This window comes from Carlito syrichta, unplaced genomic scaffold, assembly GCF_000164805.1.
Source record: "Carlito syrichta isolate Samal-C Ts95f unplaced genomic scaffold, Tarsius_syrichta-2.0.1 Scaffold306198, whole genome shotgun sequence".
NCBI classification, from domain to species: Eukaryota; Metazoa; Chordata; class Mammalia; order Primates; family Tarsiidae; genus Carlito; species Carlito syrichta.
The window spans coordinates 4,956-29,591 of NW_007250294.1; the positions used below are offsets into that span (position 1 = coordinate 4,956).

At 48.7% G+C, this 24,636-nt stretch overlaps 3 protein-coding genes across 3 annotated transcripts in view; all 3 read left to right on the plus strand.

Moving 5' to 3' along the window:
- GLIPR2 (GLI pathogenesis related 2) overlaps nt 1-10,791 on the plus strand; it is a 13,522-nt gene extending 2,731 nt beyond the window's left edge. Inside the window, exons 4-5 of the mRNA XM_008062959.1 lie at nt 1,629-1,706; nt 10,250-10,791. Coding sequence (XP_008061150.1) covers nt 1,629-1,706; nt 10,250-10,410 — 239 coding nt within the window. The 3' untranslated portion in view covers nt 10,411-10,791. The remainder of the gene's footprint in view (nt 1-1,628; nt 1,707-10,249) is intronic.
- A 5,314-nt stretch (nt 10,792-16,105) lies between these two features.
- On the plus strand, nt 16,106-18,061 carry CCIN (calicin). Its single transcript, XM_008062960.2, has one exon. It carries the CDS (start codon nt 16,230-16,232, stop codon nt 17,994-17,996), a length of 1,767 nt encoding a protein of 588 aa, XP_008061151.1. The 5' UTR covers nt 16,106-16,229; the 3' UTR covers nt 17,997-18,061.
- Nucleotides 18,062-18,126: 65 nt separating this feature from the next.
- Nucleotides 18,127-24,636, plus strand: part of CLTA (clathrin light chain A) — a 47,031-nt gene continuing 40,521 nt past the window's right edge. The window contains exon 1 of the mRNA XM_021714962.1: nt 18,127-18,154. The gene's annotated coding sequence lies outside the window, so the exon portion shown is untranslated. The remainder of the gene's footprint in view (nt 18,155-24,636) is intronic.

Sequence of the window (24,636 nt, forward strand, 5' to 3'; positions counted from 1 at the left end):
GTTGCCCGGGCAGGTCTTGAACCCGCAGGCTCAGGCAATCCACTCACCTCAGCCTCCCAAGGCTCGGGATTACAGGCTGAGCCACCGAGCCTGGCTGCATTTTTTTTTTTAGTCAGAGTCTCACCCTGTCACCCAGGCTGGAGTGTATGACTCGACCTGCTGGGCTCAGGTGGTCCTTCCACCTCAGACTTCCAAGTAACTGGAACAGGCGTGTGCTACCATGCCCAGCTTATTTTTTGATTTATTGTAGAGACAAGGTCTCACCAAGTTGCCCAGACTAGTCTTGAACCCCTGAGCTCAGGCAATCATCCCACCTCTGCCTCTCAAAGTGTTGGGATTACAGGTTTGAGTCACCATGCCTGGCCACAGAATTTGCATTTTAACAAGATGCCCAGGTGATCCATGCATGCATGAAAGTTTGAGACACCAGATGTGGTAGCTCATGCCTTTAATCCCAGTGCTTTGGGAGATTGAGGCAGGAGGATTGCTTGAGGCCAGGAGTCTAAGACTAGCCTGGGCAGCATAGTGAGAGCCCCCCCCATCTCTACAAAAAAAGTTTTTTTGTTTGTTTGTTTGTTTTAATTAGGTGGGCATGGTGGCATGCACCTGTAGTCCCAGCTACTTGGGAGGCTGAGGCTGGAGGATCTCTTGAGCCCAGGAGTTTGAGGCTACATTGAGCCACAGTCATGACACTATGCTCCCGCTTGGGTGACAGAGCAAGATCCTGTCTCAAAAAAAAAAAAATAAAACTTAAGACGTACTGCTCTGAGGTCTGAGGCTCCTAACTCTGGCTCTGGGAGCAGCAGCTCCCAGTAAAATGCCTTTTCATATCACCACCAATGGGGCGGGTGGATGCCCAGGTGAAGGCCATCCTGCCCTCCTTGGAGACCCTTGGCTTAGCTGCCTAGTTGCCTTTCCAACTGTGGATACTTCCGGGGCCACACTTAGGGTGGGATGAGGGCAGAGTTCCCAGAACCTCCAGCATCATTGGAAGGCCCTAGAACTAGAACTAGAAGTACATTGTGTTCATCCTCAGTGGCAGCGGCGGGGGTGGGGTGGGCAGTTGGGGACACAGATACAGGTTCCCTGTCCCCAGGCTGTAGCCCCTCCCAACTCCCAGCAAGGCCTCGTCTTCAACCTGGACATGCTCATGGGCAGGAGTCCTAGGAGTCTGCAAGGAGCAGCCCCCAAGTTTCAGCTCACTGGTGCTTCAGCCAAGGTGTTGCAGAGTGGGTGGTTTGGGGTTCATCATAAAAGTTGCAGGAGCCAGGTTCAGTGGCTCAGCCTGTAATCCCGCGCCTTGGGAGGCTGGGTGAGTGGATTGCCTGAGCCCGCGGGTTTGAGACCGCCTGGGCAACTTGGCAAGACCTCATCTCTACAATAATCAAAAAATTAGCCGGGTGTGGTAGCACGCGCCTGTAGTTCCAGCTACTTGGAAGGCTGAGGCGGAGGGATCGCTGGAGCCCAGCAGGTCGAGGCTGCAGTGGCCGGGAGCGGCCACTGCACTCCAGTCTGGGTGACAGAGTGAGACTCCAACTCAAAAAAAAAAAAAAAAGAAGAAGTTGCAGGGAGTAGGGAGTGGGTGGATTTTTGTTGCAGAGTTTTAGAACAATGTTATTTCCATACAGGAAAGGAGGTGGCTGATAGATGGTACAGTGAAATCAAAAACTACAACTTCCAGCAGCCGGGCTTCACGTCGGGGACTGGTGAGTGACAGGGTCTTACCAGTGGCTTGGCCCTTGACAGTAGTCAGGTTGAGTGTCTGACTTTGGAGAGGAACTAACCCTCTGAGAATCAACCCTTTCCCTTCTGTTTAACCTCTTCCATATTCCTCAGGCTTGACTTTGCCCAGAGGGCAAAGCTCTTCTCTCCCCACACCTTCCCGTTGGAGGTCACCCCAGCTGCTGAATCCTGCCCCACCAGCTCAAAGCTCATCTCATTACTGGAGTGTGTCATGAAGAGACTGGATCTTAAAAGTTGCTTAGGCCGGACACGGTGGCTCATGCCTATAATCCTAGCACTTTGGGAGGCCGAGAGTATTGCCTGAGCCCACATGTCAAGACCAGCCTGGGCAACTTGGCGAGACCTCATCTCTATAATAAATCAAGAAAAATAACACAGCCGTGATAGCGCATGCCTGTAGTTCCAGCTACTTGGAAGACTGAGGCGGAAGGATTGCCTGAGTCCCGTAGGTTGAGGCTGCGGTGGCAGTGAGTGTGCAGGTCATCAGAGTGAGACTCTGACTCAAAAAAATAAAAAATAAAAGCGGCTCACGCTGTAATCCCAGCACTTGAGAAGCCGAGGTGGGCGGATCGCTTCAGCCCAAGAGTTGAAGACCAGTGTAGGCAACATAGCAATACCTCATCTCTACAAAAATTAAAAAATGAGCTGGGCATGGTGGTGCTTGCCTGTAGTCCCAGCTACTGGGGAGGATTTGGTGGAAGGGGCCTTTGAGCCCAGGAAGTTGAGGCTGCCATGAGAGGTGAACACACCACTGCAGCCTGGGCAACAGAGTAAGACTTCAACTCAAAAAAAAAAAAAAAAGTTGCTAAGAGCTTCATTCCTGAAGTGGTGCCTTAGTACCTTAGCTGGTCACCCTGCTTTTAGTCTTGCTCTTTCAACCCATCCTACTCTCCAGTGGCCTGAATACATCTAAAATCCTCTCTGCCTGTGGTGCTCTCCTGATTAAACTGCCATGACTCCACAAGGCCATCAGGAAAAGGTTCAAGGTGCTGGCACTCCCCGCTCCCTACCTCACATCCTTCTCCCCATCCCACTACCCCTTTTGCTCCCCACGCTCATTGTCTCCCTGGGTTCTCCCTTCCCCTTCCCCTTTATGCTCTAATTTGTGGTTCTGGGAGCTTGGGATGCAGAGAAGCTGGATCTAATCTCAGCTCTGGCACTGTTTGTTGTGTGAACTTGGGTCACTTCCTGGCCTTCCCTGTCCTCAAGGTGGTGGCCTCTAAGGGACAGTCAGAGCTGGTGATTTAGATGCAGGGAGGAGCCTTCCTTCTGTGGGGACCATCTGCCTTTCTCACAGGCCTCCTCCATAGCCAGCGGTAGCATTTAGCTGACTAAAGCCCAGGCAGCTGATCTGTGCCCTGGAAGGGGTCTTCTTTCCCCATCCCCGCCACCTGCCCCAGTCTACCCTCCCCCCTTTGCCTCACCAGGCTCTTCATCTTTCCTCAGAAACAACTCAGACTCCACTGGGGACCAGGATGCCATCAGAAGGGGTGTGAGTTTCTGTGACCAGAAGGCACCAGGAAAACTGACAAAAAGGATTCTCTGCCCACTCATTCCCCCCACCCCACCCTGTCCCACCCTCAGCCAGAGCCACCTGTGACCTTCCACCCTCTGGAGAGTTGCTTCAGAAGCAGGAAGTGATAGGTTCTCGGAGCTAGTCACCATTTCCTGTGGTTTGCTGCCCGCCCTTTTGTACAGGGGTTCCTGCAACAGTGTTCGCAGGACTCCGAGGCAGAGGTAGAAGCATCTGTGGAGGCATTTCTCCTCCCAGTTAACTGCTGCGAGACTCCAGGTGGGGAGCAGGAAGGGGCTGTCAGGGCCTTGAGAATTCGTGATTCTGAGGGGATGGGGAAGGGAGCAGTCACAGCCTCCTACCATTGATCAAGGATGTGGAGGCAGAACCTTGTCTTCTTTTCATTAAGATCAGTGTCCAGAAGATGTTTTTTTCATAGCTTCTGGATTTCCTTTTCCCATGAGCAAGATCTTCGAGCAATCAGACATGTGTCAGAGCAAATTATTAGCGCTATCCATGTGTCTTCACACCACTCTGTAATACAGAGTGCCTCCACATTCACTGCCACGTAAACCTCACAGCACCAATTGAAAGTAGGACTTGGCAGGGCGTGGAGGCTCATGCCTGTAATCCCAGCACTTTGGAAGGCCAAGGCCAGAGGATTGCTTGAACTCAGGAGTTCAAGACCAGCCTGGGCAACATAGCAAGTCCTGGTCTCTACAAAAAATAGAAGAGAGAGAGAAAGAGAGAGGGAAAAAGGAGAGGGAGAGAGAGAGGGAGGGAGGGAGGCGGAGAGAGAGAGAGAGAGAAAGCAGGGCTTTATTCTCATTGTGCAGAGGAGGAAACTGAGGCCTACAAAGGGAAGAGGCCTTTCTCGCACCTTCTGTCCCCAATCTGATGCTTTTTCCATGGTCCTTTTCCAAGACAGGAAAGAGTCAGAGCTGGGAATGAGGCTCAACTTTCCATGATCACTGACCACCTGTTTTATCCATTGCCCCACATGTCCCACTAAAGAGGGAAACCCCAGAGCAGCTAGGCCCTGTGCTGTCCCAGGTGCCAGTTGGTAGTGCCTGGACCCAGACAGAGTGTGAACCTAAGACAGGAATGAGGGTGGAGTGTTGTCATAATCAGGGTTTTAAGATCCTCAGGCCCACCCAGCCTCAGCCTCCCGCAGTCCTTGTCCACAGCTGCCTTCTTGCTCCATCATTGTCCATAGAGTCCCTGCTTGGGTCCATGTTGTAGGTGAAGAGCCTTTGAAATATCCTGTCATCTGTCCCCCTGCAGCCCCACCCTGGGCCGGCATCTTGTGATGAAGGGTGCTGGTCTCTGCTATGTGCTGAGAGGAGAGAAGTGATTTCTTAGAATTACTTTGACATATTCTGTTCAAATGAGTAGGTTTGTTTTGTTTATTTATTTATTCTTAATGAATAATATTTTTACTTGAGATGAACACTGCAAGCTGCATAAGATGAAAAGTTTTCCTTCCAGCCCTGACCCCCAGCACTTTCCTTCCCAGGAGACAACCAGAGATACCAGTTTTTTGTGTATCATTCTAGAGTTATCCCGAGTTTGGGCTAGCATTTGTATATTAATGCTGTTTTTCCCCTTGCTTATGCTTTGCCATTGGTGATCTGGCATTGGTCAAAGATTGCTCCATATCAGTACAAAAAGCGCTTACTCATTCTTTCTTACCACTGAACATTATTCCCTTGCAAGGATGTACTATAACTTATTTAGTGTGTTTTTCAAAGGTATATTCTAGAATGTCTGTGTTCATAGCAGGAAAGAGTATGCAATCCCTCTAAGAAAAAGAAAAAGGAAGTTTGGTTAGTAGATTAGAGTTGGAAGTCAGTGTGTATCTGCTGGTTGCTAAGGAAGTTGTGTCCTGTAATTAATCTCTAAATAATACCCAGAACTTCATTATCTGTGACCAGGCAGCAGCCTCCCCAGCGGGAGGAAAGATTGCTCAGCCTCATCTGTTTGGAAAAGGCTGTCACAGGCATTTCGTGTTGCTGATGTGCACTTTGTGTCTAATCATCGTCTCGGCAACCAGTGGATAACTGGCAGCTTCTTCCTTTTCTGGGAATCAGAGGGAGTAGGTGGGTCAATGGCTTCAGCCTGTGGTCTCTTGAGAAAGGAGGCTTGTGTGACAAAGGGCTTGAGCCTCCGGAGACAGGCTGTAGCCTGGAGCTGTGACTCAAACGTGTCAGAGCCAAGGGTGAAGAGGCAAGAAGTATATCTCCTCTACTCTGAGCGGAAACGGGTGTTTATTAAGCAGCAATTAAGTTTCAGGACAAGTGGTAAAGATGTATAATTGTATTTAGGATTTGTTTTCTTTTCATTCTTGCTTCAATGGTATCATATCAACCATATGAATTAGTGTTTATATTTGGTTATTTTCATAAAGCATTCAGTGACCTCAAATCCTTTGTGGATGTAGACAAAGAAATAAATTATATCAAAATTTAAAAATTATAAAAAGGAAGTTCAACTGTAGGGGGAAAAAATAGAATTTAGCCCATGAACATTTTTTTCTGTCCTTACCATGTACAGGATGCAAAAGGAAGTACCACTTCGTCTCTTCCCTAAAGAACCAGAAGAATGTAGAAACCAGTGTATGTCTCTCTCTCTTTCTCTCTCTCTTTTACATACATTTCAAAATTTACCATTTTAGCCATTTTAAGTATACAGAGTATTAAATACATCCACACTATTGTGCAGCCATCACTACCATCCATCTTCAGAACATTTTCATCTTCACATATTGAAATTCTATTCCCCTTAAACACTCCCTGAGCCGGGCTCGGTGGCTCAGCCTGTAATCCCGTGCCTTTGGGAGGCTGAGGTGAGTGGATTGCCTGAGCCCATGGGTTTGAGACCGGCTTGGGCAGCGAGACCTCATCTCTACAATAAATCAAAAAATCAGCCGGCAGTGGTAGCGTGCGCCTATAATTCCGGCTACTCGCAAGGCTGAGGCAGGAGGATCGCCGGAGCCCAGCAGGTCAAGGCTGTGGTGGCTGGAAGCGGCCACTGCACTCCAGTCTGGGTGACAGAGTGAGACTCCAATTCAAAAAAAAAAACAAACAAAAAAACACTTCCATCCCTCCTTCCCCACCAGCCCAGCCCCTGGTAACCACTGTTCTGCTTTTGAGTTTGACTACTCTAGGTACCTCATATGAATGGAATCATACAGTATTTCCATTTGTATCTGGCTTATTTCAGTTAGCGTAATGTTTTCAAGGCTTATCCATATGATCTCATGGATCACAATCCCCATTTAAAGCTGAATACTATTTTTTTTTTTTTAAGTTGGAGTCTCACTCCGTTGCCCAGACTGGAGTGCAGTGGCACGCTCCTGGCCACCACAGTCTCGACCTGCTGGTCTCGGGCGATCCTTCTGTCTCAGCCTTCCAAGTAGCTGGAACTACAGGCGCACACTACCATGCCCAGCTTATTTTTTGATTTATTGTAGAGATGAGGTCTCACCAAGTTGCCCGGGCTGGTCTCAAACCCCTGAGCTTAGGCAATCCTCTCACCTTGGCCTCTCAAAGTGCTGGGATTACAGGCTTGAGCCACCGTGCCCAGCCTTGAATACTATTGTATTGTGTATCACACACTGCATTTTGTTTATCCATTCATTTGTTGATGGACATTTGGGTTCTGTTACTTTGGACCAACTATTTAACTCTGTGCTGTGAACATGGCTGATAAATATCAGAACCTCAGCTGCTAGTACTTTTGAATATATACCTAGACGTGGAGTTACTGAATCACTTAGTAATTCTATGTTTAATTTTTTGAGGAATTACCACAGTTTTCTTTTTTGAGTCAAAGTCTTACTCTGTTGCCCAGGCCGGAGTGCAGTGGCACACTCACAGCTACCACAGCCTCAACCTGCTGGGCTCAGGTGATCCTTCCGCCTCAACCTTCCAAGGTGTTAGAACTAGAGGCATGTGCCACCACACCCAGCTGATTTTTTGTTTTATTGTAGAGATGAGGTCTTGCCGTGTTGCTCAGGCTGGTCTCAAATCCCTGAGGTCAGGCAATCCTCTCACCTCGGCCTCCCAAAGTTCTGGGATTACAGGCTTGAGCCACCGTGCCCAGCTTACCATACTGTTTTCCACAGCAGCTGCATGATGTTACATTCCCATCAGCAATGCACAAGAGTTCCAGTTTCTCCACATCCTTGCCATAACTTGTTATTTTCTATTGTTTCCTTTTTTTCTAATTTTAATATTAACCATCCTCATGGGTGCAAAGTGGTTGCCCTGTTTCTTTCTCCACTCTATAGGAAGCTTAGCTGCTCTGATCGTGATTTTCCTCCTTCTTCCCTCCCTCCATCTCCATCTTCTTCATTAAATATTTATTGAGCATTTATTATGTGCTAAGCCCAGTGCTAAACACTGGGGATATGGTTGTCAAGTAGCAGATGCAGTGCCTGCTCTCATGTAGTTTGCCCAATTGCAAGCCAGATATTTGGGAGGAAACAATCTCTCCAGGGTTGCTTTAGCAAAAACAACATCCTGTGAAGTGAAGGTAAATGCCCTTGGACTCTGTGAATGCCAAACCATAAAGGTGGAACCATAAAGGAGTAGAGGGCAGGTGGAAACTTGCCCTCTACTCCCAAGAGATGAGAAGAATTTATGGCTGTTGAGCAAAGAATATGACAACATCAACTCTTTAATCCCTCAGTGGAAGGAGATTTGGAAGCTAAGCTATTAGTAGCTTAAAATGACCAGTGAGAGAAGAGCAAGCAGCCTAAAAAACAGGAGGCTGGTGCTGAGAGGCTTCAGCAAGCCATAGAAGTATCTGGAGGATGCAGCAGTAACTTGAAAAGGAACTGGGCTGTTTGGCTCAGAGCAGGGAGGCACATATGAGGCGGTAACATGTCCAGGTCTCCAAGAGCTGAAAACATAGAAGTCCTACATTTCCTGTGAAGGCAGAGTCTGGGTCTACGATGGTTCTGCCACATGACTTGTATTCATTTCTTCCATGAATTCATTCAAAAGTTTATTTTACATGTTTCATATGCCACACTGTGCCAAGGCACTGAGTGTATTTTGATGAATAAACCAGACCTGGTCTCTCCTTATGTGGGTTCATAGCCTGGGGAAGGAACCAAACAAATATCAAGTAATCAAACAAATGTATCAACACAAGCAGCAAGAATGCTGTGATGGGAAGAAACGGTGTGGCAAGACTCTCAGGAGAGAGGTGTTCAGTAACTACAAGAGTGATTGCAAAAGGTTCTTTGAACAAGTGACGTTTAGGCCGAGTCCTAAGGGATAAGAAGCTATTGGTCCTCAAAAGAGTGTTCCACACACTGGCCAGTGTGTACAAGGGCTCTGTGGGGGGAAATGCCCTGGTGCATCCCAGGAACAAAGAGGGGGCCGCTGGACTGAGACATTCCCTTTCATTCTTTCAGGTGGAAGCAGGTAAAGACTTTTCAAGCAGGAAAGTAAACATATAGCATTTATGGCTCAAAATGATTACTCTGACTACTTAAATGGAAAATAAATTGAATGGACCAAGGTCAATACCGTAGAACCATCAGGAGTCTGTTGTAATAGTCCAAGTGAGCAAAGTTTGTGGTTGGGACAAAGGTTTTGGATTGGATGGGCTTGAGATGAACTTTAGAGTTGAATTCTTCAGATTTTTTTTTTTTTTTGAGTTGGGGTCTCACTCTGTCACCCAGGCTAGAGTGCAGTGGGTCAGTCACGGCTTACTGCACCCTTGACCTCCGGGGTTCAAGCGATCCTTCCACCTCAGCCTCCCAAGTAGCTGGAACTACAGGCAAGTACCACCATGCCTGGATAATTTTTAAAAATATTTTTGTAGAAATAAGGTCTTACTATGTTGCCCAGGCTGGTCTTGAACTCCTGGGCTCAAGCAATCCTCCCACCTTGGCTTCCCAAAGTGTTGGGATTGCAGGCGTGAGCCACTATGTCCTGCCGGATTCTTCAGGATTGAATGATGGGTTGCTGTGGGGAAAATGAGAGAGAAGGAAGAAGGCAGACTCACCCCTAGTACTGTGTGCATGGAGGTACTAATGATTGAAATGGGACGAAAGTTGAGAGTGATGTTTGCTAGGTTACATCTGAGATGCCTGTGAGTCATCCAAGTGGAAATGTCCAGGAAGTAGTTGTGTCTGGAACTCAGGGCAGAAATTTGACCTGGAGAAATACATTTCGGAGCCAGGGAAATATGACAGTGTCCAAAGAGAGTGTATAGAAAAAAGAAAAGAGAGCTCAAGATGGAGCCCCGGGAAATGCAGGTCCTTCAACCTTGACAAGTAAGGTAAAATAGGAAGAGGGAGGAGGCAGGGAGACAGAAGAGATGCCAAGAAACTGTGGCATCATGGAAGCCAAGGAAGGAAAGTGCTTTGAAAAGGGGAGGAATCGGCTGGGTACAGTGGCTCATGCCTATAATCCCAGCACTTTGGGAGGCCAAGGTAGGAAGATTGCCTGAGCCCAGGGGTTCAAGACCAACCTGGACAACTTGGTGAGACCTCATCTCTACAAGAAAAATTAGCTGGGTGTGGTTCCAGCTACTTGGAAGGCTGAGGCAGAAGGATCACCTGAGTCTAGCAGGTTGACTCAGAAAAAAAAAAGAAAGAAAGAAAAGAGGAGGAATCGGCTGTAGTAAATGTTCCCAGGGTGTCCAATGAGATGAAGACCAAAAGGGACCATTGATAGTAACACACAGATCATTGGGGACCTTGAAGAGTGCGGTTTGGAGGCAGGGCTGGAGCAGGTGAGAGACAGAATGACATCCTAATTGTTGGGGTCACTGGACTTTGGGACCCCTGGGAGGCCATTGGAAGTGGTGTGAGATGGGTAAGGTCTGTGGCTGATTGAAAGGATCTGCTTTAGAAGTCAGGCAGTCAGTGTGTTCTGTCTCTCCTTCCTCTGCTTAGGGTCTGGGAAGAGCCTGCAACATCCTTCTCTGGGCTCTACCAACTCCACTATTCCTTCTCCCTCTGTTTCCCTCCAGGACACTTCACAGCCATGGTGTGGAAGAATACAAAGAAGATGGGAGTGGGGAAGGCCTCTGCAAGTGACGGGTCCTCCTTTGTGGTGGCCAGATACTTCCCAGCAGGGAATGTTGTCAACCAGGGCTTCTTTGAAGAAAATGTCCTGCCTCCAAAGAAGTAACTTGTCTAATGTAATGGGAAGGGGGCACACTTAAGGACGTGGATGTGAAGTGCCCAGAACAACCAAAGTCCGGCCACATGCTTGTCCCTATGGGTGTATGTGCCTGTGTGTGTCAGACGTGTGAGCATTTCTGGTACTCACACTCGGACATACAGTTCTGCTCATTCTTATTTTCAAAATGAGCATCTGAAGCATTTATCCTGATAGTTACCTAGACCACAATTATTTGGATTCGGGGGGAGATCGGTTTTTTAAAATTTTTTTGTTATTTTTAAGCAGACTTCTTTTGTACCTTTCTTTATTCTAATATCCATCCCTGGACTTTTTGTATTCCTTATATTTGTGATGCTGAGAAGTGAAATTCGTTTTATGTGATCTTCATGCACTATAGCCTACTTTTGATAGATATTTAAGAGTATTCAACCTTCATTGAAATGTGGCATAGGCAGGGTGTGGTGGCTCACACCTATAATCCCAGCACTTTGGGAAACAGAGGGGAGAGGACTGCCTGACCCATGGATTCCAGACCAGCTTGGGCAACATAGTGAGACCTCATCTCTACAATAAATCAAAAAATTAGCTGGGCATGGTGGCATGCGCCTGTGGTTTCAGCCACTTGGAAGGATGAGGTAGAAGGATTGCCTAAGCACAGAAGGTTGAGGCTGCAGTAGCCGTGAACGTGCCGCTGCCCTCCAGCCTGGGCGACAGAGTGAGACTCCGACTAAAAAACAAAAATGTGGCATAAAATACATAAATTAAACGCTTCCATCAGAAACAGGGCAGGCAGGAGCTTCATTTTCCAGAGTTATTGAGATTTCTCAGTTGTAACACATGATGTCACCCTGCATGCCTCCTGGAATTCCCTAACGGAATTGCCAAAGAACAAATGGAGAGAAAAGCTTTACTTCCTTGCATTTTTCTACCTTTAAATAGCAAAGTACAGCTACCACCAACACCTCTTACTCCCTTCTCTTTTTTAAAAAACTCTTCTGGCATTTCAGAGTTCAGTATGCTACCCCTGATTCCTGGAAATCTGAGTGAGGCCTGAAACTCCCCTCCCCCTGCTCTGCTAGGTGGCTGGGCCTGGTCTGGGAGAGAGCCCCTCACACTTGCCTGGGCTCATGGCCAAGGGCCTGGGATGAAGTCAGTGAGTGGGGGTGAGGATGAGCTCACTCAGGGCCCCTAGAGGAAGCCCTCCAGCCTCTGCCCTCCCCCGACACAGGGTGGAAGCCCAGGCCTGTTCCTGGCAGCTGTGGCTGCAGCTGTGCTCCTGGAATGTGTGACAAGCCCAAATGTTCCAGGAGATGTCCCATACCGGGGGCTTAGAAACGCTTATTTGGTTCTGTGTTTTCCCTGAAACTGTATGAGGTTCCCCTGAATAGCAACTTTACAAGGTCCTTATGGGAGGGACCAACCCAGATGCCAAACTCAGTGTCCCCAAAACCATGGCAGCTCCATCTGTCAGGAGAGCAGGGGTGGGAGAGGGGGCTGCCGGCTTCACGAAGCAGCTTCCTGAACGTCTGTGTTGCACTGCGAACAGTCTCACACTGTGTCCCTCATCTCACCCAGGGATATTGACTAATAGAATAGTAAGATCTTTTTCTTTGTGTGTATCTTCCTCTAGTGTGATTCATACCCAATTCTTAGTTGGTGGCTGAGACAATCTGAGACTGAATCCCTGTCTTGGGCAGCTCAAGCCCCACAATACCTCCAACTGTGATCTGTGCTGCTTAAGCCACCAACTTTGGAACTGTGTTACCCAGCGGCACACAACTGATTGGACTAGAAGGGACACCAGGTCTAATGGCAGCCAATCCCCAGGCTGGCCATGGGCTGGGAATTTGAGCTAAGAAATGTGGAGAGAATTTACCAATAAAACTGAAAAAAATAAGGAAGCCATGAATTCAAATCAGGGCCATAGCAAACCAAAGTTATCTGCAAACCAGGTTATGATTAGGAAACTCACAGAAGTGAGAAAGCCAGCCAAATCTGTATGTTTTTAAATTTTTATTTATTTTAGTTGAGGTCTCACTCTGTCACGCAACCTCGACCCACTGGGCTCAAGCCATCCTTCTGCCTCAGCTTTCCAAGTAGCTGGAATTACAGTCATGCACTACCATGCCCAGCTAAGTTTTGTATTTATTATAGAGACGAGGTCTCACCAAGTTACCCAGGCTGGCCTCGAACCTGTGAGCTCAGGCAATTCGCTTTTTTCTGTTTCTTTCTTTTTTCTTTTCTTTTTTTTTAGAGGCAAGGTCTCACTATGTTGCCTAGGCTGGTCTCGAACTCCTGGGCTCAAGCGATCCTCACATTTGGGCCTCCCAGGTGCTGGGATTAAAGGCATGAACCACCACTCTTGACCCAAATCTGTGTATCTTTAAAACATGCCTCTTAGCCGGGCTCAGTGGCTCAGCCTATAATCCCGTGCCTTTGGGAGGCTGAGGTGAGTGGATTGCCTGAGCCTGCCGGTTCAAGACCTGCCTGGGCAGCGAGACCTCATCTCTACAATAAATCAAAAAATTAGCCGGGCGTGGTAGTGCGCGCCAGTAGTTCCGGCTACTTGGAAGGCTGAGGCGGAAGAATCACCTGAGCCCAGCAGGTCAAGGCTGCGGTGGCCGGGAGCAGCCACTGCACTCCAGTCTGGGTGACAGAGTAAGACTCCAACTCAAAAAAAATAAAAATAAAAATAAAAACCTCGCAAGCATTTAAAAAAAAAAACATGCTTCTTATTTTCTCCAGGGCTTCCCGGCAAACTGATAAATCAACTGATGGTCCTGTAGATTAGACTATTACCATCTCCCTTGCAGGGAGTCACCGTGAACAGAAAATGCTGAACCTGGCAGGAAGCCGAGGATGCGTGCAATGTAGAGACCTGGCTGAGGTCCTTTTGTGGCCAGACTTGGCAAGCTGCCAGCTCCTGAACGTCCTGGTGGTGCCTAGGATCACCCCCAACCCCCAATACACACACAGACATAACCAGGTGGTGGAAGCTGGCATGCAGCCAGCCTCTGCAGGCTGGAGTTTGTTTCCACAGTTGGCTGGATTAAAGAAAAGGCCGAACCAGGGGAGTTTTCCAGGGCTGAAGAAAGCCAGACAGCAAAACTGGCTGAACAGGTGGGCACTAATCTCTCTTCTTTAGTGGATTTCTGGAAGACAGCAAACCCCACAATCCAGCAAGGGCAGAGGACAATCCAAATTGCTGCTTTCCGAAGCCAGAGGGCAAAGGAAGGAGACAGCTCTGGGCCTGACCCACCCACCCACCCTGCTCCTGGGTGGAGATGCACCAGGAGGCAAAGTCTGCCAGCTTAGATACCCATGGAAGCGAGAAGGTGTCTGGCATCAGCACCAACAGGCCTTATCCCTCACCCGAGTCACTGCTGCTTCTCATGGCAGAGCTGGAGAGGCATTTGGAGCTTAATTATTCTCACAGGGAGCAGCCGTCAGGAAGGGCCTCCCTAGGCAGCACAGCTGGTCTCTGGTGGAAGGGGCTGAGATCTAAGCCTTCGTCCTGTAGGGAAAAATCAGACGTTTTAGCCTTGTGCAGACACTGTCCCAAGAGACTGTGTCTCTCTATCCCATTCAGGCATCAGGGTGAACAAATTCCGTTTTACAGGGAATTTTCAAATATTTTTCAAATTACCAAATCCCAAAAAAAAGGAAAAGGCTAAGTCTGGAATGCAAGATGAGGGAGGGAGACAATGAGAATGAGAACATGACTAAGCCAGGGAGGCAGAGGGCTGGAGCGGCTCATATTCCAAGGCTGACACCGAGTTTTCCGGGAGGGGCGGGCCCAAGGGTCTGCGGTGGGGCTTGGGCCCCAGATTGGAGGAGATCAGGGGCAGGGTCTCCCCGCACCTTCTCGCCACTGCCTGGGCGAGATGCAAGTCTGGATGCCGACGCCCTTCCCGGGAGCCCCCACGGGCTGGTCTGGGTGGGAGCCCTGGACTCTCCAGCTCCCCCTGCGGAGGCTCCGGCTGACCCTTACCCTCCTCCTTGCACAAGCAGCAGCCCCACCCCCGGGAGCCCCAGGCCGGCAGGACCCAGAGCCGGGTCTACCGACACCGCCCCCGGCGGGACCCCGAGGGCTCAGGAACCTCCGGAGCTGATGCCCTCAGTGGCGGAGCTGCGCCTCTCCGGCCGGTGCGCGCCCGCGCCGGGGCTCAGCACCCCCATCTGTCAAGCGGGGACAAATGTGTGTTTGCCGGGCTCTAAGGAGGCCCCCTAGTTCCAAAGGCCTGCCAGGCTGGGAGCCCCCGATCCTGTCTTTTGAATGGCAGGGTCCCAGCAGACGGGCCCTCTGGCGCCACCGTGTGGCCGAAGTGGGCTCAGGAGGCCGCGCGAGGAACCCCACAACCTCCCAGCCACCAAGAAACCAGAACCGCCACGAGAGAGCCGGCGCTGGGCCAGTTGGTGTCTTATGAATAAGAAAACTGCAGCTAGCTCTTATTGGATATTTGCTCCAAAACAAAACTGTGCTGACCCCTTCTAGTTCTTTTCTCATTTAAACTCGTAATAATCTTTGAAGCAGGTACTATCTCCATCTCATACATGAGGAAACTGAGGTTTAAAGAGTCTGAGCAAACTGTCCAAGTCTATCCTTGATGGAGAGAGCTGACCCACCAAAGTTCGCCACATTTTACAACTGGCACTTGGTAATGTGGAGGGACCATTCTAGTTTGCTATGGAGCTGAAATAATCGGAGCTTTAAAGGCCCTCCAGTTCCCTGGCATGCAGTTAACTCCTGCATCTCTGCTCCAGTGAGGGCCTCCACCCCTCTATTTTTTTTTTTTTTTTTTGGTCGGAGTCTCACTCTGTCACCCAGGCTGGAGTGCAGTGGCACACTCATGGCCACCGCAACCTTGACCTGCTGGGCTCAGGCAATCCTTCGGCCTCAGACTTCCAAGTAGCTGGAACTACAGGCACGCGTCACCACACCCAGCTAATTTTTTGATTTATTGTAGAGATGAGGTCTCCCCAAGTTGCCCAGACTGGTCTCAAACCCGTGGGCTCAGACAATCCTCTCACCTCTGCCTCCCAAAGTACTGGGATTATAGACGTGAGCCACTGCACCCAGCCCTCCCCTCTATTTTGAAGGAGAACGGCATCTGTGGCCACGATGGTCAGAAGGCAAAGGACAGAGCTTTTCTTCTCTGGTGTCTAGGATCCTTGGCAGAGAAAGGAATCTCCGGGCCTGAGAACCAGAGACTGGGGAAAGCCAAGTGGTGAGGAGCTTCCTGGGAGGGTGGAAAGAGGACTGGTTACAGACACTTGGGTTTTGGGCCCTGCCCAGTTTCCAACTGGCTACGTGATCTTGGACAAGTCCTTCTCTTCTCTGGGCTTCAGTTTCCCTCCTGTGGGAGGGAAATGGGAGGATTCTTCTAGATGGTCTGATAATCCCTTCCCTTCCCCCATTTGCCTTTATCTCCTCCACACAAACTGCTCTCTGCTGCCCCTCCCAAATTGGCGCTGGCATTCCAGAAGAAGCCTTGACCTGAGTTTTGAAAGTCCCAGGCGGGAGTTGCTGCCCATCCCTAAGTTTCACCCTTAGTTCTGGGTTCTGGGCTTTAGATCCGTAGGATATGTGGGCCTGACAGTTGGAGCAGTCACAGAGGAGGAAGGCCCAGTGCCTCTGAGACAGGCTTCAGGGGGCCCTGCATTGTGATGACCTCACCTGCTCTATGACATCATCCTCTCTCCCAACCCCACTTCTCCTTGGTCAACTGCTCTGCAAACAACCATCAATCTGAATCCCAAAGGCCTGAGAGAGCTAACCTCCAGTACCTTCTGCTGATCTCCTGCCTCAGCCAGCAAGAAGCACCATGAAACTGGAATTCACTGAGAAAAACTACAACAGCTTCATGCTGCAGAACCTGAACAAACAGAGGAAGCGTAAAGAGTACTGGGACATGGCCCTGACTGTGGACCACCACGTCTTCTTTGCACATCGCAACGTGCTGGCTGCCATCTCCCCGCTGGTGAAGAGTCTCATCTCCAGCAATGACATGAAGACCACCGATGAGCTCTTTATCACCATCGACCCCAACTACCTGAGCCCACTCACGGTGGACCAGCTCCTGGACTACTTCTACAGCGGCAAGGTGGTGATCTCCGAGCAGAATGTGGAGGAGCTGCTTCGTGGGGCCCAGTATTTCAACACGCCACGCCTTCGAATCCACTGCAACGACTTCCTGATTAAGTCCATCCGCCGTGCCAACTGCCTGCGCTACCTCTTCTTGGCCGAGCTGTTTGAGCTCAAAGAGGTGTCAGACTTGGCCTACTCTGGCATTCGTGACAACTTCCACTACTGGGCCAGCCCGGAGGGCTCCATGCATTTCATGCACTGCCCACCCATCATCTTCGGCCGCCTGCTCCGTGATGAAAACCTTCACGTGCTCAATGAAGATCAGGCTCTCAGCGCCCTCATCAACTGGGTGTACTTCCGGAAGGACGAGCGGGAGAAGTATTTCAAGAAGTTCTTCAGTTACATCAATCTCAATGCCGTCTCCAACAAGACATTGATGTTTGCGAGCAACAAGCTGATGGGCATGGAGAACAGCTTAACCCATGCGACCCTGATTGAGAGTGTCCTGATGGACCGGAAGCAGGAGCGGCCATGTAGTCTGCTGAGCTACCAGCGGAAAGGGGCCCTGCTGGATTCAGTGGTCATCCTTGGTGGCCAGAAGGCCCAAGGCAAGTTCAACGATGGAGTGTTTGCCTATATCATCCAGGAGAACCTGTGGTTGAAACTCTCAGAGATGCCCTATCGGGCAGCAGCCCTTAGTGCCACCTCTGCGGGTCGCTATATCTACATATCTGGTGGCACCACGGAGCAGATTTCAGGGCTGAAGACAGCCTGGCGGTATGACATGGATGAAAACTCCTGGACCAAGTTGCCTGACCTGCCCATCGGGCTTGTCTTCCACACCATGGTGACCTGCGGAGGGACAGTGTACTCAGTGGGTGGGAGCATTGCCCCCAGACGCTATGTCTCTAACATCTACCGCTATGACGAGCGTAAGGAGATCTGGTGCCTGGCAGGGAAGATGAGCATCCCCATGGATGGCACAGCCGTGATCACCAGGGGCGACCGGCACCTGTACATTGTCACTGGGCGGTGCTTGGTGAAAGGTTACATCTCCCGGGTCGGGGTGGTGGACTGCTTTGACACCATCACCGGAGATGTGGTCCAGTGTATCACCTTCCCCATTGAGTTCAACCACCGGCCCCTGCTCTCTTTCGGTCAGGAAAACATCCTCTGCGTGCACAGCCACCGGCAGAGTGTGGAAATCAATCTGCAGAAAATAAAAGCCAACAAGACGGCCACTTCCGTGCCTCTTTTGCCCAACAACTGCCCCTTGGATGTGTCCCATGCCATATGCTCCATTGGAGACAGCAAAGTGTTTGTCTGTGGGGGCGTCACCACAGCCAGCGATGTCCAGACAAAGGACTACACCATCAATCCTAATGCCTACTTGCTGGACCAAAAGATAGGCGAGTGGAAGACCCTGGCCCCGCCGCCAGAGGCCCTGGACTGTCCTGCCTGCTGTCTAGCCAAGCTACCTTGCAAGATTCTTCAAAGGATTTGAACAACTTTATAAGCGGGAGAATACGTAAATGCATTATTATTCACAATTTAACGAGAGAGAGAGAGAAAAAGGAAGATGGCCTGTTGGTTCCTTCTTGGTGTTCCTGTCTGTGCTTGGCCCTGAAGGTGGAGAGCCTGGGTTAGAGCTGCTCCCAGTGGGTGGACGTTCGGGGCTACTGTGTCACGGGAGGTATGCAACAGAGGCTAGAAAGGAGCCCCTGACAGGTGGGACTGAGGCATCACCTGGGCACTGGCACCCAGTGGGGCGGATGTTCAGGGCTGCTGGGTCACTGGTGGGATCTAAGCCCAGGCTGGAAAGGAGCTCCTGGTGGGTGGGACTGAAGCCCCTCCCTGGCACTGGCCAAGGTGATGTCTGGAAAGTCCCCTGCTCTTTTATTTTTCTTCTTTTTTTTCCTTTTTTGTTCTTCTTTCCTCCTTGTATTCCTTTTTTGTTTTCTTTCCTTCCTCCTCCCTTTTTTTGGGTCTTTTCCCTTTTCTTTTTCCTTTTTTGACCATGTCAAACAGTGATGTGTTGGTATAACAAGGTTTGCAGATGGGGCATCTCACACATATTCGTGACAACCCAACCATCACACTAAGAGCTACAGAAGATCGAAAGCCCCTATTCTGCCAGAATCACAGGTAAACATATGCTCAGAGTTGTGGAGCCTTGGGCTCCTCCAACACCCACTTCCCTCAAGTCTTCCAGGACGGCAGGGGAGGATCCATCCCAGGTTAGGGGGAGAGCCTCATGGCAAGGAAGAAGAAAGTGGGCTGGGTAAGGGTCAGGGGAGGGGGAAGGGATACTTGGCTACTGTATTGGCCCGTGCAGCTACAATAGTTTGTGTCTCATTTGTGGGGAAGCTGGGGGCTCCTTACATTGCCCCTAGCAAGTGAAATTCATTGAGAACTTTCCAGAAATAAGAGATCTGAGGAACTGAAGGACGAAGAGAGGTCAGTAAAGGGGAAAAAAAGAAACCTATGTCCCTAGTGGAGAGAAGCTTGAGGATGAGAAGAAATGGCCGGATAAAGAGAGACAGGATGGTAGAAGAGTTAGGGGTATGAACTCTGGGGCCAGCTGGCCTGGTTCAAACACCAATTCCAACCCTCATCCCTTACTGGGTGATCCTGGGCAAATTACTTAACATTTCTGAGACTTAGTTTTCTCATCTATAAAAGAAAGATGATAAGAAAGCCTACCTTATAGGGTGGATTCAAAGTTTAAGTGACTTGACACAGGTAAAATGACTAGGACAGTCCCTGCTTATATTAAAGTGTTAAAGAAGCACTTTTTTAAAAAGAAAAAAAGAAGGGCCAAGTGGGGTCCAGATTCTTGGGTGTGTGCACACACGTGTGTGTGTGTGTGTGTGTGTGTGTGTGTGTGTGTGTGTATGTGTGTGTGTTTGAGTAGGGTCTCACTCTGTGACCCAGGCTGGAATGCAATGGCACAATCACGGCTCACTATCACCTCCACCTCCTGGGCTTGGGCCATCCTTCCATCTCAGCATCCTGAGTAGCTGGGACTATAGGAACGTGCCACCAAGCCTGGCACATTTTTAAAATTTTTTGTAGAGACGAAGTCTCGCTATGTTCCCAGGCTGGTCTCTAACTCCTGAGCTCAAGCAGTTCTCCTGCTTTGGCCTCCCAGAGTGCTGGGATTACAGGCGTGAGCCACAGTGCCCAGCCTCTGACTCCTCTTCTTTTTCCCACTCCATCCTGCTCAACCGAGCCACTTCACCTTCCTGATCTCTCTGTTGGTGGCCTCTCTCTTCAAGCCTAGGCTTCTACGAAGTCTTTCCTCCTTCCAGCCAGGAAGTCACAGCCACTCCTCTCTCCTGGGACTTCTTTCACTTTCTGTACTTCTCTCCAACCCCGAGCAGCCCCCACTTCTGCTCACCACCACTTCTCCCCCCACCAGCTGAAAGAATGAGTCACCTCTTACCATCTCCCTACCCCACCCCTCACAATAGGCCCTCCAACCCTCTGTATTGACAGGGGTCTTCGCCTTTCCCGTCTTCCTGTCCTGGGCTCTCATTCTGCCACTAGGTCTTCAGAGAACTAGAAGTCATGTGACCTGAGTTCCATGAACAATCTCATGTGTGCCAAAATGGATTTGACCAGAGCTTCTGATTTTCTTTACTTTAAAGGAAGAAGTGACTGGGCACAGTAGTTCAAGCCTGTAATCCCAGCACTTTGAGAGGCCAAGGCAAGAGGATTGCCTAAGACCAGGAGTTTGAGACCAGCCTGGACAATTTGGTGAGACCTTGTCTCTACAATAAATCTAAAAATTAACTGGGCATGGTGGCACATGCCTGTCATTCCAGTTACTTGGAAGGCTGAGGCAGAAGGATTTCTGAGTTCAGCAGGTCGAGGCTGTGGTGGTCGTGAGCGTGCCACTGCACTCCAGTCTGACGACAGAGGGAGACTCCAACTCAAAAAAAAAAAAGGAAATGTCCTTCCATGGTTCAAAGCTGATCCCTCCATCTGTCCCTCAATTCAGTCGCCTCACAACTTCTCAGACTCTCACGTCCCCCTTTCTCCACATCCCCCTCCTAATCTCTTCATTCCATAAATAGTCTCGAATTTCTCCTGAAAACAAGCCCTCCTCAGTTCTGAGGTCCTCTCTTGCCATCTGCCATCTTCCTCTTCAGTCGAGCTTCCTGAATATTGTCTGTGCTCCAGCTCTCACTTCCAAATCAATCTCCAGCCCACTCAGTCTGACTTCTGTTCCCACCATGCCACCAAACTATGTCTTGACTATATTGAGCTCTTTGTCATTTTCTCAATCATATTTCTTTTCTTGTAGTACTAGATAATATCAACGACTCCCATCTACAACAGAATCACTGGGGTGCTTACTAAAATGGGAGCCCTTTGGCATGGCATTGTGGGATTATAGTTTGATATATAGACCAAAATGGTCCGCCCTTCCCTCCTCCCTCTCTCCCTCCCCTCCCTTCCTCCCTTCCCGCATTAAAATTTGGTTAAAGCAGTCAAGGCTTATCACCTTTTCAAGACAATACGCTGAATGTAGGAATCAGAGTCAAATTCTTGACTTTTGCAATAGGGAAGCTTTGGCATGACAGAAATAATGATCTTGAAGGATAAGGCCTTTGAATTACAATCCAGGTCTTCAAATTGCGTTTCCAAGGGAAATTTAGACCTGCATTATTTTTATGGGAATCAGTTTCAAGATTATCAACTTCTTTCCTAAAAGTGATCTACTGAGAATATACTTGTGGTAGAGCTTTTATTCTAGTTTTTTCCTACCTCCTATTTCAAAATTATCCTTCTCCCAGTTTACACACACACACACACACACACACACACAGAAGAGAAAGAGAGAGAGAGAGAGAAAGAGAGAGAGATTTACCCTTTCCAAATATTTCCAGGATGCATTGCCCCAGGATGCCCTTAAAAACTGGCGCCAGTGAAGCCTCCTTTCATCAAGACACCAGTACCCAAAGAAGAGTTTCCTATCTTTTTCTGTCCTACTCGTACAGTGTATCTGTAAGGTATGAAGCCTGGTGATAAAAGCAGGTATTTTGGCTGGGCACAGTGGTTCACACCTATAATCCCAGCACTTTGGGAGGCCAAGATGAGAGGATTGCCTGAGTACACGGGTTCAAGACAACTGGGCAACTTGGCAAGACCTCATCTCTACAATACATCAAAAAATTAGCTGGGCATGGTGGCACATGCCTGTAGTTCCGGCTACTTGGAAGACTGAGGTGAAAGGAGAGCCTGAGCCCAGTAGGTCAAGGCTGCAGTGGCTGTGAGTGTGCCACTGCACTCCAGCCTGGGTGACAGAGGAGACTCCAACTCAAAAAAAATAAAATAAGCCAGGCTCGGTGGCTCAGCCTGTAATCCCGTGCCTTTGGGAGGCTGAGGTGAGTGGATTGCCTGAGCCCGCAGGTTCGAGACCTGCCTGGGCAGAGATACCTCAGCTCTACAATAAATCAAAAAATCAGCCGGGTGTGGTAGCGCTTACCTGTAATTCCGGCTACTCAGAAGGCTGAGGCGGAAGGATCGCCGGAGCCCAGCAGGTCAAGGCTGCAGTGGCCGGGAGCAGCCACTGTACTCCAGTCTGGGCGACAGAGTGAGACTCCAACTCAAAATAAATAAATAAATAAATAAATAAATAAAAATAAAAATAAAAATAAACAAGTATTTTATGCTGGGTGCAGTAGCCCACTGTGGCCTATAGCCCCATTGCTTTGGGAGATCGAGGCAGTAGAGTGACTTGAGCTCGGGAGTTCGAGACCAGCCCAAGCAACATAGCAAGACCCCTATCGCTACATAAAAATTTAAAAATTAGCCAGGTGTGGTGGCACGTGCCTGTAGTCCCAGTACTGGGGAGGCTGAGGCGGGAAGGACTGCTTGAGCCCAAGAGTTCAAGGATGCAGGGAGCTATGATCACACCACTCTACCCCAGCCTGGAAGACAGAGCAAAACCTTGTCTCTAAAAATAAAAAAAATTTTAAACTGAGGTATTTTGGTCCAAATTGGGTTGTTCAGAAATGCAAAATTGTACAATGAAATGATAATATATTTTTTAAAGCCTTATAGAGATATAACTCACATATCATAGAATTCACTCATTTAAAGAATATAACTCATTTAAAGAATATAACTCAGTGGCTTTTAGCATGTTCACAGGGCTATGCAATCATTACCACAGTCAATTTTAGAACATATTAGCCAGGTGTGGTGGCATGGGTGCCTAATCTCAGCTACTTGGGAGTCTGAGACAGGAGGATCACTTGAGCCCAGGAATTAGAAACTAGTCTGAGCAACATGGCAAGACCCCATCTGTAAAAAAATAAAATCAAAGACTGGCCTTGGTGGCTCAGCCTGTTTCCCAGCACTTTGGGAGGCCAAGGCGAGTGAATTGCCTGAGCCTGCAGGTTCGAGACCCACCGGGGCAACTTGGCGAGACTTCGTCTCTACAATAAATCAAAAATTAGCCGGGCATGATAGCGTGCTTTTATAGTTCTGGCTACTTGGAAGGTGGAAGGATCGCCTGAGCCCTGCAGGTCGAGGCTGCGGTGGCCGGGAACGTGCCACTGCACTCCAGTCTGGGCAACAGAGTGAGACTCTGACTCAAAAAAAAAAAAAAAAATTAAATTAAATTTTAAAAAATGTAGAAGCTGGGTATGGTGGCTCATGCCTATAGTCCCAGCAATTTTGGAGGTGGAGGTAAGAGGATTACCTGAACCCAGGGGTTCAAGCCTGGGCAACTTGAGAGACCTCATCTCTACAATAAATAAAAAAATTAGCTGGGCATGGTGGCAGTGCCTGTAATTCCAGCTACTTAAAAGACTGAGGTGGAAGGATCACCTGAGCTAAGCAGATGGAGGCTGGGGTGGCCATGAGCATGCCACTGCACTCCACCCTAGGCGATAGAGTGAGACTCTGACTCAAAAAAAAAATTTTTTTTTCATCACTTCAGAAAGAAACCCAGCACCTCTTAGTTGTTATCCTTTAACCCCCTTCTCTTCTCAGCCATAGGTAACCACTAATCCATTTTCTGTCACTATTGTTTTCCTATTTTGTCTTATGTTAACTTAGAGTTTTATTTATTAGAGACAGGGTCTCACTATATTACCCAGGTTGGTCTCAAAGTCCTAGTCTCAAACAATCTTTCCATCTTGGCCTCCCCTAAATACTGGGATTACAGGTGAGGGCAGCCACGTAGAACATGTATAACTATTTGAGGAACTGTCAGACTACTTTCCAAAGCAACTGCATCATTTTGTGTTTCCACCAGCAACATATAAAAGTTCCAGTTTTTCACATCCTCGCCAACACTTCTTATGTGTCTTTCTGAATATAGCCATTCTAGGGAGTGTGAATTGGCATCTCATCGCTGTTTTGGTTGGCATTTCCCTAATGGCTAATGATAGTGAGTATCTTTTCATGGGTTTATTTGATGGCCATTGTTTAATAACTTTGCCTCTTCTGTACTCAGTTCTTATTAGAGTATTACTCCTGGGGAAGGACTCTGTAAGGACAAAACAAAGGTCAGATGGGAATGAAGGAATTACTTTATTCAGGTATCATTTCATTCAGGCCACAAAATCATGGCAAGTCTCCATGCCTCCCTTATCTATCCATCTCTCTTAGAATATTCCACATTTGTTAAGAGTATGTTAGAAAATATCTGCTACCAAACATGTCCCCTCTGCATTAAGAAAAAAAAAATTTTTTTTTTTAGAGATAGGATCTCACTATGTTGCCTAGGCTGATCTCAAACTCCTAGGCTGAAGTGATCCTCCCACCCTGGCCTTCCAAAGTGCTGGGATTACCAGCATGACACTGCATCCAGCCTATATTTTCACCATTCTCAGTAATGAGAAAGAGCTTCCATTCTCTCATCTTTAACTGCATATTTTGAGGGACGATGTAAAAAGCTCTATTTTTTTTTTTTTTTGAGTTTGAGTCTCAATCTGTTGCCCAGGCTGTACGTAGTGGCATGCTCACAACCACCGCAGCCTCGACCTTCTAGGCTTAGGCAATCCTTCTGCCTCAACCTTCCAAGTAGCTGGAACTAGGTATGCGCCACCATGCCCGGCTAAGTTTTTGATTTATTGTAGAGATGAGGTCTTGCCGATTTGCCCAGGCTGGTGTTGAACCCGTGG